This window comes from Delphinapterus leucas, unplaced genomic scaffold (assembly GCF_059928025.1).
Source record: "Delphinapterus leucas isolate spDelLeu-1000000601 "Yukka" unplaced genomic scaffold, BTC_Dleu_Yukka2 spDelLeu_asBTCV2_sq49, whole genome shotgun sequence".
Classification (NCBI taxonomy): domain Eukaryota; kingdom Metazoa; phylum Chordata; class Mammalia; order Artiodactyla; family Monodontidae; genus Delphinapterus; species Delphinapterus leucas.
In genome coordinates this window covers 2211917-2227543 of record NW_028322258.1, presented here as the reverse complement: position 1 = coordinate 2227543, position 15627 = coordinate 2211917, and the positions used below count along the sequence as shown (strand labels likewise).

The 15627-nt window shown below is 39.8% G+C and overlaps 1 protein-coding gene across 40 annotated transcripts in view; it reads left to right on the top strand.

Moving 5' to 3' along the window:
• Nucleotides 1-262: 262 nt before the first annotated feature.
• LOC149743936 (uncharacterized) overlaps nt 263-15627 on the top strand; it is a 227089-nt gene continuing 211724 nt past the window's right edge. For 8 of the 40 annotated variants that reach the window (XM_089905991.1, XM_089905989.1, XM_089905994.1 and 5 more), the window contains exons 1-3: nt 263-806; nt 2943-5370; nt 7337-7428. In XM_089905991.1, the coding sequence (XP_089762117.1) occupies nt 283-720 (438 nt within the window). In that variant the 5' untranslated portion in view covers nt 263-282 and the 3' untranslated portion in view covers nt 721-806; nt 2943-5370; nt 7337-7428. The other 32 variants (XM_089905979.1, XM_089905981.1, XM_089905978.1 and 29 more) reach the window with 21 other exon arrangements.

The window sequence follows — 15627 nt, the reverse complement described above, 5'->3', positions numbered from 1 at the left end:
ACAATTTCTGTCTCCACATTTACTGTGTTTCAGCAAATTTACCTAATAGATGGTGAGTGAGCAATTTTTAAAGGGGCATTTTTTAGAAGAGCGGAGAGGGAAGGAATAGAGACAGGCACATACTGTATTTGAAGTTACCTCCACGTGTATTTTATGTATGTATACCCATACAATTAAGAAGTCTTTGGATGTTTTATCTTCAAGAATAATTCAGATAATGGATTACTTGAATATCATAAACATTTAGGGTTTAACAGATTTGTTACATATAGACATTGTATCATGGATTTAAAAGACCATAGCCAGCGGGCAGCGGCGGGCGGAGCGACCGAGGGGCGGCGCGGGCTGGGCGGCGGGTGCGGGGGTCCGTGCTTCCTCGCGGTGGAGGGCTGGGGTTCGCCGAAGACGCCGGGTTGCGCCGCGTTGCCAGGTTACCGAGCGCGTGCCCCGCGCCCGCTCTTCCGCCCGGGCCGCCCTCGGCGCCGCCTTAGCCGCGGTGCGGGCTGCGCGGGGCGCCGGTTCCGCGGAAGCCTGGGTCGGGCGCTGCGTGCGGGACTCTCGTCGCTCGTGGACGGGGCGCGAGCGCGCGGGGGACGTAGGGCGCCGACCTGGGCCTCCCCGGCGCTCCGGCTCCGCTCAGGGCGCCCGCTCAGGGGCCTCCGCCGCGAGGCCCCCTTTGTGGTCAAGATGGCGGCGCCCAGGTGGGCGGCGCCGAGGTGAGCTGGAGCCGGGCCCGGAGAGGGGCGAGTCTGCCACGCCCAGGACTTGGACCCCGGGCAGGTCTCCCGTCTCCCGCGGAGCGGCAGGTGAGTGGGCGCGGCCGCGCGTAGGTCCCTCTCGTGGGGTGGTCAGCTCTCCGTGCGTCCGCAGACTTCTGTCGTCTGATAGTCAGATCTGGGGTGGCCCAGGTTGGAGGCGAGGGTGCTTGATTGGGGAAACCTGAGGGGTTTAAGGACTCTATTGGGATCGTTTCAGACCCCAGCAAGAAGCTGAGCAAGTTTTCTCCTGACTCTCTTCCCGGCTAAGTTTTCTCCCTTCTCTGAAGGCGCCAGCTTTTCTGAATCACCTTGTTACCCGGGGGGATACAGTTGGTGGTTCTGACCGTGGAACGGAGGACCTGGCGCGGGGAAGCCTGAGCTGGCTCTAGTTACTTTGTTTGCAAAGCAGTTGTTTTGTCTTTGGAATCTTTGTGTATGTAACCAACGTTGGGAAGAGCCAGCGTTTTCTCCTCCAAAACACTGTGAGGGGTAACTTTATACGTAAGAAACAAGATAGCGTTCACATCCGTCTCTTTTCCAACCACTGAGTTTTGGTTGTGTTTCCTTTCTTTAAGTTTGTCTCGTTCTGAAGTGATAACAAACAAACAAACAAAAAGACCATAGCCAATTACACAAAGTATACTCTAGTCTCAGTCCTGCCATTAATTAGCTTAAGTCATTTAATTTTTCTAGGCCTCATTTTTCTCGTGTGATGTTTTTTCTTTGAAAAAGTATAGTTTCTAGAAGTCTCTAATCTCTGTGTCATAGTTCAGCTTGGAGAAAACCTGTTCTTATCCAAACTCCATGACATTGTATTTCCAGCTCCAACTTTGGACTTTGAGTGAGTTGGGGGCAACTTTTTCAGGATATTTTCACACAGCTTTTTTAGTTAATACCAGTCTAGCTGACTTGTCATACTCAGACTTTCTTCCATATTCTTTTACCAGTGTGTTCCTTAGTCATATATATAAAGACTGTTGTGGGCAGAATGACCTCCTGGGTCAGCTTACTGCATGGTCATCGACACAGGGCAGGGAGTAAGATTCTGTGGATTTTACAGAAGTAGATACAGGTTTCATTATCCATGTCCTCTCCCCTTTCATCTTACAAAAACAGCAGGCTTTTCTTGGAGAACTGCCAGATAATGCCATCCTGCCTCCTCACGGGCCCCGGGGATGAACTCCAGTAAAGCAGGTGATTGGCTCATGGGTAGGCATCTGACCTCGGCTGAGTCTATCAGACTCCTCCCCAGGACTTTTCTCTCAGAGAAAAATGGAAGAATTGTCTTTTCTCTCTGGAATTTCTAAGCTGGGGAGATATGACTCTGGGACTCCCAGTGACCATCCAGCACAAGAAGAGACTTTCTGTAAAATAAAGTCTTGCAGAGGTAAGCAGGGCTGAGCGATGGAGAGAGAGCTGGAACCCTGCTGATACTCTGGAACTTGCAGATCCAACTGTATCTGAATATGGCTGCATCCCTGAATTTCTAGTACTTGTTTGTTGAGGTGGTTGTTGTTGTTTGGTTTTTGTTTTTAAATTTCCTTTGACTATTTTGAATTTGTTTTCAGTAATGTGCATTTGAAAGCATCATAGCTAAAAGAGCTAATTTCCTACATTAATGTCAGGTTTGCTGAGTGGCATTCCTTAAGTGAAAAATAATATCCGCTATTTTCTTTAAATAAAATCCTTCTAGCTCAGGTTTGAGATATTCAAAACTCTGCCTCCTACCCCCCTCTTTTCCAACATTTACTATATCACCTTGAAGCATTTGTGACCACATCTTTCCCATCTAGACGCAGTTGAGAGAGAGAGCAAAGACTTGTGATATAAACTGCAACCTATACGCCTCCTACCTGGAAGCTTTAGAACATACTTGATTCTTGTCATTAAAGCAAATCTTTTGTTGTTGTCTCCAGGGCACAGAAGCATTTTCATGGCATAATGGAGTACAAAGTACATTAAGCCTAACTCTACTTCTCACCCTCTTTTACTTTAAATAGGCAGAAAAGAACAATCTCAAACACATTTTCCCAACAAATAAAATACATATACGATTATGTTTAGAAGACGTTTATGCAACACATAGTTAGACTGATTAATTAATGGACCTTTCGCCAATTGGCACAGTAAATATATATGTTCAATGTGCTTAATTAAAAAGAAGACAATAACATATTTTTACAGGTTAATTATCTGAGAAGAGTATTGTGCCAGCACACTTGATGCTACAGTATTTCATGTTTGACAGGTAATCTTCTTTCAATTATATTTACTGCTAAATGTTTCTTGGATCAAGCTATTAAATTATAAGGTCAAAAGTAAAATGATACGAAATTACAATGATAAAGGGACACATATCCCACTTTATGAGAATAGAAGTTCTAATTTCTTTTCAATACTACTAGTAGTGACCACAGTACTAATTTGAGCCCTTACTATGAGCCACTGTGCCCATATGCATTTAGTTCTTACAGTAGTTCTGCAAAGGGCATATAATAATCCACACTGCAAAGCTGAAGAAAGTGATTCTCATAGCTGAAAGTCACATAGCTGGTGAGTGGCAAAGTCTAGATTCAAACTTAGAGTCGTCTGACAATGCCCAGGTTGTTGACCACTATGTACACTGCTCAATTGTTGCACCAATAAAGAAGTGCTTGAAATAATTATAGATTTGCCTACCCTGAAACTGCAGTGATTTAAAGACATCAAAGTTGCCAGTTGCTTAACCACATCTACTTACAGTAAGAAATTACATTTTATTTCATTTCTAAAACAAGATTAATTCTGCAGGCCCATAGAAACTTGAGCACACAAATCCTACCTCCAAATGAAAGATGCTTGTTTTCCACTATTCAACAGATGGCCCTGTACAGAGGCAATAAATATATAGTAGAATTTTCATTCAAATAAATGAGAAGAGAGGTTTCTTCTTGTCCTGATTCAGTGCCCATCATTATGGATTATGATGGCTCTTCCCAAACTTTACTTCATTCACTCCACTCTTTCTACAAAACTCCAGTAATGGAATCCATCATTCAGATATATGTGCAAAGCGAAAGGACTGTATTAATACAGTTGCTGAAAGTCAAGTTGATAGAGCACAGGAAATACATCCTAATAAATGCAACATTAATGTTTGTGTGGGCCTTGGAGTTAGCGGTAGAAAAATTTTCAGTTTAATGGAATATTTTGCCTCTTGCTATGGAAGTGTGGCTTAATAGTCTTGTAATTGGTCATTTACAGAATCCTCCATCTCTGGGTTTCATGCTTTCTTTACTCTGCAGCTGTTGATTCCTTCTCTTGTTCTGGATGGAAGATAGCAACGAAGCCACTTCAAAGGTCTCAGCCTGCCTTTTTGTGTTATTGTTTAGATGAAGATATTTCCATTTATTAAAGCACACTATTTAAACATTTTTATCATGTTTCAAAGTTGACTGTGTTCTGAAGGTATGAGCACAGGCAGACATAATGGGGGATGTTTTCCAGGAGAGAACATACCCTTATCAAAGGAATTATCAGAATTTTCATGTATGGATTGAGAATCAAATTCTGGAGTTAGACCTGAATTTAAATTCATACTCACAACTTATTACCAGTCTCATCTTGATCAAACGGTTACCACACTTCTCATCAATTTCCTTATCTTTGAAAGCGGAATAAGAGAAGTATGCCTGGTGGAGTTACACATAAAGCTCATCTGATAGAATATTCATAAGGATTTTGCACAAAATATACATGGATATATTTTAGCACCGAGTTTAGCATGCGATTCGTCTTCAATACATTTAAGAGCTATTATTTTATTATTATTATGCTATCGTTAAATATCACTATTACTTAAATGTCATTATTGCTAAAATTGCTGTAAAACTACCGCAATAACCCATGATGAATTCCCCTCTTCTGTTTCCTTTGTTTAAATGGAAAATATATATATAAATCTAGACAGAGAACACTTTAGTGATCCTGTTCAGTGGAGTGAGAATTTCCATGGCACTGATTAAAACAAATCCTGAATTGCATGGACTTAAGATAGCAGAGAGGGGCTTCCCTGGTGGCGCAGTGGTTGAGAGTTTGTGACCCGATCCGGGAAGATCCCACATGCTGCGGAGCGGCTGGGCCTGTGAGCCATGGCTGCTGAGCCTGCGCGTCCGGAGCCTGTGCTCCGCAACGGGAGAGGCTGCAACAGTGAGAGGCCCGCGTACCGCAAAGAAGAAAAAAAAAAAGATAGCAGAGAGGCTAAGAGATTTGAAGTTAGACATCCCCAGGTGTGAATTCTACTGTGACCCTCTTCTAGCTCTAGAACCTTGAGGAAGTTACTTAAACTTTCTGAGCTTCACTACTAGTTTCCTCATCTGTATCTTTTTCAGGACTATTTATCAAGCATCTTCCTGTTCTCTATGCTTGGACGTATCAATGAATAAATCAGACAAGAGCCTTTGCCTGCGTGCTCCTTCTTGCATGCTTTCTCCCTCCTTACACTCTCGTGTGGAAACGGATGTTATAAATAAATTCTGTGCTTTGTCACAAGTTGACGGGCGCTACGGGGTAAGGAAAAGGATGTGAAGCTCACTGAAGAGGCTTGGGTTGGGAGTGCTGGAGGAGTGTACAGGTAGGTTCCGATTTTAAATAGGGTAGTCAGGGTGGATTTTATAAGTTGACATTTGAGCAAAGACTTGAAGTGAGGGAGTTGTCAGAATGTATGATGGGGAGACCACTCCCTGGGAGCAAGAATAACCAGTCCCCAAACTCTAAGGCAGAAATATGCCGGGCAGCTTGGAGGAATATCAAGGAGGCCACCCTGGCTGACTTAGTCAGTGGGGAGGAAGAGACAGCAGGAGGGCTGGAGGTCGGATATGTGATGGGTTGGATTGGGTAAGTCCTGGGAGGCCATCACATGCATTGTGTCTTTTACTCTAAATGTAGGCAGCCAGGGGCAGGATTTTAGCCGAGGTGTGGCATGAACTGTCTCTTGTTTGAAAAGCATAACTCTATCTGTGGCCTTGAGGATGTGGGGAGAGAGTGGAGTCAGGGAGAATCTCGGGAGGCAACTACAGGATCCTCGAGGTCTATGCTGGTGGCCTGCACCAGGCTGCTAGCGGCTGGTAATTCTCAGAAGTGGCACATTGGGAAGGTTGTGACAGCATTTCGTGGTAGATTGAATGCAAGAATGGAAAGGAAGAGGGAGTCAAGGGTGAATTCGAGATTTAGGGCCTGGGAAACTGGAAAGGTGTGGTTACTGTCACCCAAGATGGAAAAAGTTTGGGGTAGAGCATGTTTGGGGGATTAAAGACCAGTTTTGGAGGTATAAGATTTGAGATGTTTTCGTGACGTCCAAGCAGAGATGCTGAGTACACAGTTGGATACACAAGTCTGCAGTTCTGAAGAAAGGTCTGAACTAGAGATACACTTTAATACAATGGAGATATTAAGAATAATGACATGGAAGCGCTATTTTAAAGATAAAATGAAGTCATGCAATTAGCACTCTGTCTTCTCAAAACATTGAATAACTGTTAGCTAAAATAATTACCTGAAATGAAAAAATACCTATAGCTTGTTTTGTTGTTTGCAGTAAAAGTGAATAAAATGTCACAATTATTTTAATAGTATTTGTGACACAGTAGTTTTAGTTAAGACACCATGACTACAAACATTTACAATAAACCTTTCCGTCTCCTACTTTTCACTCTGATAGGGTACTTGGAACCATATTTTGTAAGGTTTAAGTTAGTTGCCATAGGGTACCTCTTTAATTAGAAGTAATTCTGAACTGTCTAGTTCCATGCAGTTTTATATACATATATGTATAATTATTATTTTATGATTTATCAAACTCAGTTGAAAATTTGCATCACTGATATACATTAGAATTTAAGCATTTACCCAGGTATTCAAGGGAAAAAATGTACTTGTCTTGTAATTTCCATAGGGGAAATTACACATCTTCCCTTCACTTTGCAATTGAATTTGCAATTGAATGCAGGGGAAATACTATCTTACTGGTCTTTGAGTTCCCCTTAGCTATCTGCAAGTCCTTAAACAGCCTTTGTGGCTTAACCAAAATTCTCTTCCATCTTCATTCCGCTAACAGATATTGGTCTAAGCATGTACTTATACTAAAAAATGCATGACCACGTTGTCTCTACACATCTATAATTTTATGTTAACACTATCATTATGTAAGCTATACTTGAATTGTAATTATAACAGATTTTATGTCAACACACATCCATTTCTAGTGTTCATCTGGTGTTCAAGGGGAGAGCAGCATGTCGTAAATTTTATCAAAATATAACATCTGAAGAATAGAACAGAGGGTAATTGTGTAATTCTGTATTCACTCTAATTAAGTTCAGTGGAGTTGGCATAATAGAATTAAGATGAAAAAAAAAAAGACATTGAGGTACCATGGCTCCCTCTCCTAACACACCCTTTTTATATCCGAGAGCAGAGACTCAGCACCTTTCTGTACAGAAATGGAGACAGGAAGAGGCCAGAGGATGAATGACAGGCACGAATGAGGTGGAACTTTGAAGAGCAACATGGAAATGAAATAATTCTTTTGTATTTGGTAGGTGGGGAAAATGTACCAGCGTGTATGCCTACTGGGACCACGTTTTTCCAGAACAGTTAAGCCCAGTGTCAACTATGCTGTCCCACCTTCCTCGTAAGTAGGAACATACTGTTACTTGAATCTTTGCTTCCTGTTTCTTGATACCTGGTTGAGAAGATTATCACAAGAACTGCATCTTGTTAGCAAATACACTGTTTTGAAATGATTGACACTCACTGAAGAGTGGCAGCTCCAAGCTTGCTCTCTCTTGATCTTGGAGTATTTAAGTCTGGAGTGCAGGAGTGGGTTATGGGGAAAGACCATTGGAATTCTTATGTCTTCAGCATAATGGTTATAGCATAATGGTTAGGAGTGTAGGTGCTGGTTCCAATCTCTGCTTTCCACTTGCTAACCATATGAGCTTGGGCAATTTACCTGATTACCTGAACCTCAATACTCCTGCCTATAAAATGATGTTAATAATATTTCATCCCCATAGACTTGTTTTCAATGTTAAAATGAAGTCACTTACACCAAGCACTTAATACAATGCCTAGAGCATAGTAAAGTCTATTATTATTACTATTACTACTACTACTATTATTATTATTACTATCACGATGCCAGGTGCTATTTTTCCTATGCCTTATTCCATTATCTTCTGCCCTGTTCCCCCATTTCTGTCTTGTTTCTGTACAAGGGTAGGTTTGTCACAGAGCATTTTCTTTCCCTAGTGTCTGACTCTTAGTCATCAAGGTGACTGGTCCATGACCCCGGCATTCATTGCTGCTCGTTGAAGCAACCCATTTTGAGAAGGGGAGTTGGATATTGATGCCAAGTTGGGTCAAGGAGAGAGAATTTTCTCTCTTCTGCACTCAGAGAGCTAAGTGAAATATTCAGGCCTCAGAAGGAGAATCAGGCAAAGGGCAACATGCTTAATTTCATACCTTAGTGATTAAGAACAAGTCAGACAGGCTGGATTTGAACTCATTTCCGTCATGTACTGACAACGGGATCTTAGGTGCTTTTGTAACCCGTCTGAGGCTCATTCAACACCTGAAAGAGACGAATAACATTATCAGAACCTAGTGTATAGCCTCGTTGTAATAAGTGAGTAAATCCTTTTAAAACGTTCAGCACGTTGTTTGGCATATAAACACTTAATAAAATTTAGCTTCTTTGACTACTACCGCTGCTAATATTATTAAGTAGCTGAGCAGATCCGAGGCCCATTTTTTTCTTAGATTGCACATAATCATTTGGACAACCAGCTCACATTGATCAACCGTTGCTTATATATAAACCCCCATGAACCCAAAGGTGCTTTAACTCTCTCCCAGTCAGAGCCTGTTCTGGGGGCAGAAGCAACACCGGCACTACCCCCGTCATCTTTGCCTTTATTGTCACTACACTCGCCTGCCGTACTGAGCACTTTCTGTTTGCCAGGCACCAAATTTAGCCCTGCGTATGCACTATATCATGTAGTTCTCACACTCCACTCAGGTGGGAGACATTATCATCATCCCCAGTTTTCAGGTAAAGACGCTGAGGTGTTGGAAAGGTAAGAAACTTGACCCACAGCAAGAGATGGAGCCGGAGTATTCAAACCCTTCTCTCTGACCTCAAGAACCCTTAAATATTAGCATACTACTACATCCTGGTAAGAAAATCTGCTTCCAGCCACTCTGGTGAGAGTAGAAATGATTCTCAGTCCCCACATTCCTCTATTGCCCATGCCACCCTAGCCTCAGGACTAGGGGGGAAAGGAAGTGATCTCTTCAAAGAGCAGCCAAAGGGAACCTACTCCCTTCTGCCTTTTCGTAATCAACTAACCAATATTTTATTTCCTTCTTAAGAGTCCCCACATGTTCCTTTTGGTACTTAGCTTGGCCTTTTAGAATTCTGACATTCTGTACGTGACTCATCCACTGTATTTCATGTTAATTTATTGAGGTCAAGTATAGGGTCTTACTCATCCTGAAGTCCAGTTATCCCCTGTCACATCTAACTCTGTTCTCTTCTTCTTGTAGGACATCTGCAGGTATTTATTTGAATTTTGTTGAATTGTTCTCATCAATAGTACATTAAAAGTTATACAGAAAGTGCTTTCTTATAAGGAAAACCATCTAAATAGATTTCTAGCTCTTTACTTTTTATAGCACTATTGTAGAGATTTTAGATCTCCAGGTAATACTTTTTAGATTGAGTTCTTCATATCATCTTATTTTTACATATAATGATAAATCTGAATTTTCTCTATCAAACCTCCGAGACTTCACTGGCTTGTAACTTAGCTTGTTGATTATGTGTTGTTGACTTTTCCATTTACAATGATATTTGATCCTGGTAAGGATGGGGCTGGGTGGGAAGGTACATCTTAGGGCCATAAATTGGTTTTGTAGAGAACTAACATAAAGATCTAAAGCCTCATCATATTTCTGCAGAACTCATGAATCATTTTATTATAATTCCATTCATTCAGGGAGTATAAAACCATTTTCCAATTGTTATTCCTAATTTGTTCATCTTCTCTTCCTTAGTCTTAGTGAGAAGAGAGCAGGCTGAATGGAAGAAAGTCATTATGACCACTGGGGCCCCTAGGGTAGGCATCAGTCCCAGAGTTTTGTTTTCATCTCTCCGCTATTAATATTGGCTAATGTCTTGAGTGCTTACTTGGTGCAAATTACTTAGCCGACCATGGCAAATGGATTGTGTCATTTCATCCCCTGATAGTCATACAATTAATGTATGTATTATTATGATATCCCATAATGCATACATGGAACAGAGCCTCAGAAGTAGTTATTTGCTCACCAAAATATGGTAGATGTGGAATTTGGACTCAGGTCTGATAGACTCCTAAATCACTCCTAGTGATTTTTACCACTAAATTAAAGTTGTATACCTCTGGAGAGTAGATAGTTTCTAAAATTTCCTCAGCTCTAACGTTTTATAATTAAATTTTTGTCTGATGGCAAGCTTAACAGTTAAGATGGGTAGGAAGGAATGCCAGCCTGTTGAATGGAATTTCCCTGAAATAAGCCTGTTTTATGACACCAGTTCACTCATTCATTCACTCAGCATGTATTGAATGTTTGCTCTGTGCAAAGGCATTTTAGGCATCACAGTGGAGTGAGCGCCCCTTCCATAGACTCTCCTGCAGCACTCAGAGAAGTCTTGGACTGGTTTGCCTGTTATGGAATGGGGCTTGGTGATAGAAGCCTGGTTTGTCCTCCACTGATATAACTAAGACATACTCATATGAGTTTATAGGCATCTTGAAGCCGTGGGATAGTAACACACATGAATCTTACCATTTTTGCCTGGGATTAATGATATAAAGGCTTTGGATTTGGGTATGGAAAATGGGTGCAATTATGGGCGTGTTGGTTCTACATATATATGGACATCACGTGTCATCAGCCTGCAGCTACCTGCCATTCCTCACTACTTCTTTTCACAAACCAAACAAGTACCTTCTTATCTCTCCTGTGGATAAGCTCTTGACAGTGGCACTAGGGCCTCCCTCAATAAGTACATCATTGGCTAAACCAGTGCTTTCTCAGATATGCTCATTGAACAGCCCTTAAGGTGGATTGACATTCCACTGCCTAGAATAGAATATGGTGTTCTTTAGAAATCGGGGGGAAAAAATAGGCCACCAGATGTACTTTCTTTACTTTAAATTGTTTTTATATATATATATATATATATATATATATATACGAACAATTGTTATATATGTGTATGTATACTTGTTCATATATATGAATGATTTAAAATTGAAGAGAGATATATATATACACACATATATATATGTATATTTAAATTTTGGCTTCTGTTAGCAAGTAGTAAATTAAATTATTAGCAGATCCATACTGCAGGGAAATAACCAATCAGATTTCATTCAATAGCTTGCTTTTTTGTAGATTTATGGTTGTGATTTTATATCTGCAGGTATGTTTGCTGAAGAAAATATTTCTACCACTTTACGCAAAATTAAATTCATTTAATACCAATGCGGCATGTCTCAAATGTCTTAATACAGTTTTAATCTTTAATCGCATCAGAAGTATGGAATTAGAAACATACCCCAAAATCATTTGAAGATATAATTACTTTCATTTCCCTTATACTTTTGAGACTTTTGAAAAATAAGTATTTAGTTGTACTTATCTGTTTCTGTCTCTCTAAGGATAGCAAACACTGAAACACAATTATTTTTAAAAGTCAATATTAAAAGTATATTTTCCAAGATGATCAAAACTAAGGAAGTGGCAAAGAAATTCAAAAATTTAAACTTTCAAAGGGTGCTTTTTTTGTGAATGTGTAGTACTTGTTCTTCTGAAGGAATTAATCTTTTTAAAAATTTAATTAACTTATTTTTTATTGAAGTATACTTGGTTTACAGCATTGTGTTAATTACTGCTGTCCAGCAAAGTGACTCTGTTATACATATGTATATACATTCTTTTTCATATTCTTTTCCATTATGGTTTATCACAGGATATTGAATATAGTTCCCTGTGCTATATAGTAGGACCTTGTTGTTTAGCCAATCTATATATACCAGTTTGTATCTGCTAATCCCAAACTCCCAGTTCATCCCTCTCCCACCTGCTTCCCCCTTGGCAGCCACCAGTCTATTCTCTATGTCTCTGATTCTGTTTCTGTTTCATAGATAGGTTCATTTGTGTCATATTTTAGATTCCACATATAAGTGGTATCATGGCATTTGTCTTTCTCTTTCTGACTTACTTTGCTTAGTATGATAATCTCTAGTTGCATCCATGTTGCTGCTGCAAATGGCGTTATTTCATTCTTTTTTTTATGGCTGAGTAGTATTTCATTGTATATATGTACCACATCGTCTTTATCCATTCATCTGTTGATGGACATTTAGGTTGTTTCCATGTCTTGGCTATTGTGAATATTGCTGCTGTGAAGATCAGGGTGAATGTGTCTTTTTGAATTATAGTTTGGTCTGGATATACGCCCAGGAGTGGGATTGCTGGATCATGTGGTAGGTCTATTTTTAGTTTTCTGAGGAACCTCCATACTGTTTTCCACAGTGGCTGCACCAACTTACATTCCCACCAACAGTGTTGTAGGAGGGTTCCCTTTTCTCCACACCCTCTCCAGCATATGTTATTTGTAGACTTTTTAATGATGGCCATTCTGAGTGGTGTGAGGTGGTACCTCATGGTAGTTTTGATTTGCATTTCTTTAATAATTGGCAGTGTTGAGCATCTTTTCATGTGCCTATTGGCCATCTGTATTTCTTCTTTGGAGAAATGTCTCTTTAAGTCTTCTGCCTATTTTTTTGATTAGGTTGTTTGCTTCTGTTGTCATCAAGTTGTATGAGCTGTTTGTGTATTTTGGAAATTAAGCCCTTGCTGGTCGCATCATTTGCAAATATTTTCTCCCATTCTGTAGGTAGTCTTTTCATTTTGTTTATGGTTTCCTTTGCTGTGCAAAAGCTTGTAAGTTTGATTCTGTCCCCTTTGTTTATTTTCATTTTTATTTCTATTGTCTTGGGAGACTGACCTAAGAAAACATCGGTATGATTTATGTCAGAGAATATTTTGCCTGTGTTCTCTTCTAGAAGTTTTATGGTGTCATGTCTTATGTTTAAGTCTTTAAGACATTTTGAGTTTATTTTCGTGTGTAGATAGGTTCATTTGTGAAAGGATGTGTTCTAACTTCACTGGTTTATATAAGGCTGTCCAACTTTACCAACACCACTTGCGGAAGAGACTGTCTCTTTCCCATTATATATTCTTGCCTCCTTTGTCAAAGATTAAGTGAGGTGTGTGGGTTTATTTCTGGGCTCTGTATTCTGTTCCATTGATCCATATGTCTGTTTTTGTGCCAATACCACGCTGTTTTGATTACTGTGACTTTGGAGTACTGTCTGAGTCTGGGGTGGCTATGCCTCCAACGTTGTTCTTTTTCTTCAGGATTGCTTTGGCAATTCTGGGTCTTTTATGGTTCTGTATGAATTTTAGGATTATTTGTTCTAATTGTGTGAAAAATGTCATGGGTAATTTGATAGGGATCGCGTTAAATCTGTAGATTGCTTTGGGTAGTATGAGCATTTTAACAATATTAGTTCCTCCAACCCAAGAACATGAGATGTCTTTCCATTTCTTTGAATCATCTTCACTTTCCTTTATTAATGTCTTACAGTTCTCAGCGTATAAGTCTTTTGCCTTCTTGGTGAGGTTTATTCCTAAGTATTTATTTTGGGGGTTGTGATTTTAAAAGGCATTGTTTTTTTACGTTCCCTTTCCGATATTTCATTGTTGCCATAAAGAAATGCCACCAGTTTCTGTATGTTAATCTTGTATTCTGCTACCTTGCTGAATTCGTTTATCAGTTGTAGTAGTTTTCATGTAGAGTCTTTAGGGTTCTCTATATATAGAATCATATCATCTGCATCTAATGACAATTTTACCTCTTCCTGAAGGAATTAATCTTGAAGTTCTACTAAGACTTTTGGGATACCTGTTTTAATGAGCCATTACTTCCTGCCTGAGATTGCACTATGCACCAGAGATTCTAGAATTAGCATAATAAAACTAATAATGCAAACAACAGCAACAAATCTTCACGAACCTTCCTTGCAAGGAGGTAAAGTCCACTGGAAAAACAGACAAGTGAAACACACATTCAAAATGGCAGTGATTCTCAAACATTTATGTGCTGAAAAATCATGACAAGCATGATAACCAGGGCAATTACTAGACCCCTTCTCCAGCTGGTCAGGTGTAAGGTCCTGTAACTCAATTTTTGGTGAATGCCTCCAGGAGAGTCTGAGACAGATGTTCTCAGTTGTCGTCAACCTTTAGTGTGCATCAGTGTGCATATCTAACTTTTCTTGGTTGACACTGGGGTCACCCTTCTCCCTGCCAGCCTGTAGCTCTCACTTCAAGGAGCTCAGCTGGTGGTCCACTCTATTGCAGGCTATTCTACAAGTTCCGGACGCCAAGGGAGATTGTCCTCTTGCTGACCCTTCTTCATGGCCCTCCAACCCAGACTTACTTATCCAAGAGCCATATTTAACTCCTTTCAGCAGCCACTCTTCCAAGAAAAGGAGCAGCAAAAGTCCACAGTTCCCAGGCAGAGACCTGTGAGGAGAAGACTTGAAGGTAGGGGAGGGGCAGAGGGGTGAAGATAGAGGATATTCCCCTTGAACTCCTGCAAGTCATGACTAAAGTAGCTCTTTGTGGCATTGGATTTGCTTTAAACAATTAAAAATCAGACTATTGACTAGCACACAAATATTTATAAAATATACAAATAAAACTATTGATATCTTTGAAGCCCATTTTTAAACAAAAGGAACATTTTTAAATGTGCCAGGATATAAATTATGGGTACCTCAGGATTATTATAACTTTTCTATAACATTTTATTAGATCTTTATGGTGTTTTTAAAAATGTTGGCCACTGATATTTGAAATTTGATAGGTATTTATAAAGTTTCCTCAAAGGATTCTTATGACAGCTAAATTTTTTGACTATTTAGACAGACACTTTTGGCTGGCTACTCGGTAAAGTACCACGTGCTGTGATTATTACTTTTTGTGCTTTCCAAGTCAACACCCAGATGCCTGTGAACCTGACCTGCACAGAGTAGTTATTTTGGTTCTTTAAACTGCCTGCCAGACGGTTGCAGTAGCTTTTTCATATGGGCAGATGGCCACTCCAGAACAAATCAAAATATAATATTTGGTCTCTGAACTTACTTCTGAATTCAAATCTTTGAATATGAATGCTAACTCAGATTGAATTTTGGGTTTGACTAATTGTTTTGATGTTCTTAGGCAGTTTTCATGAAACATATTTGATCAAATAACTTAATATGGACTTCACTTCTTATTAGTTGTATAATGTCCCTTCTGGTGTGTTAAATGCAATAAAAATTTGAGCATATATACTAATATGTAGCTCCTACCCAGCATATGATGAACAAAATATGTATTAACAAGAGACATCAATCCATTTCTGAGGTTATGCACGTAGTTTACTGCTGAAATGCGGTAAAACTTTAAAATTTGTAATTTCTGGTCAGAGTTTATGAGAAACATGAATATGAGCAAAATAGGTAAATTTAGTGTTTTTTTAACAAGGTAGGTATGGCACAGACTTCAAACTATAACACAGATTTCAAGCAAACAAGGGTAATTACATTGATTTAAGCAGTTCTTTCCCATTTATTCATATATTTTTTTGTCTTAATTCAGACCTAGCTTAATTCACCCCTCCCTCCCTCCCTCCCTCCCTCCCTCCTTTCCTCCCTCTCTCCCT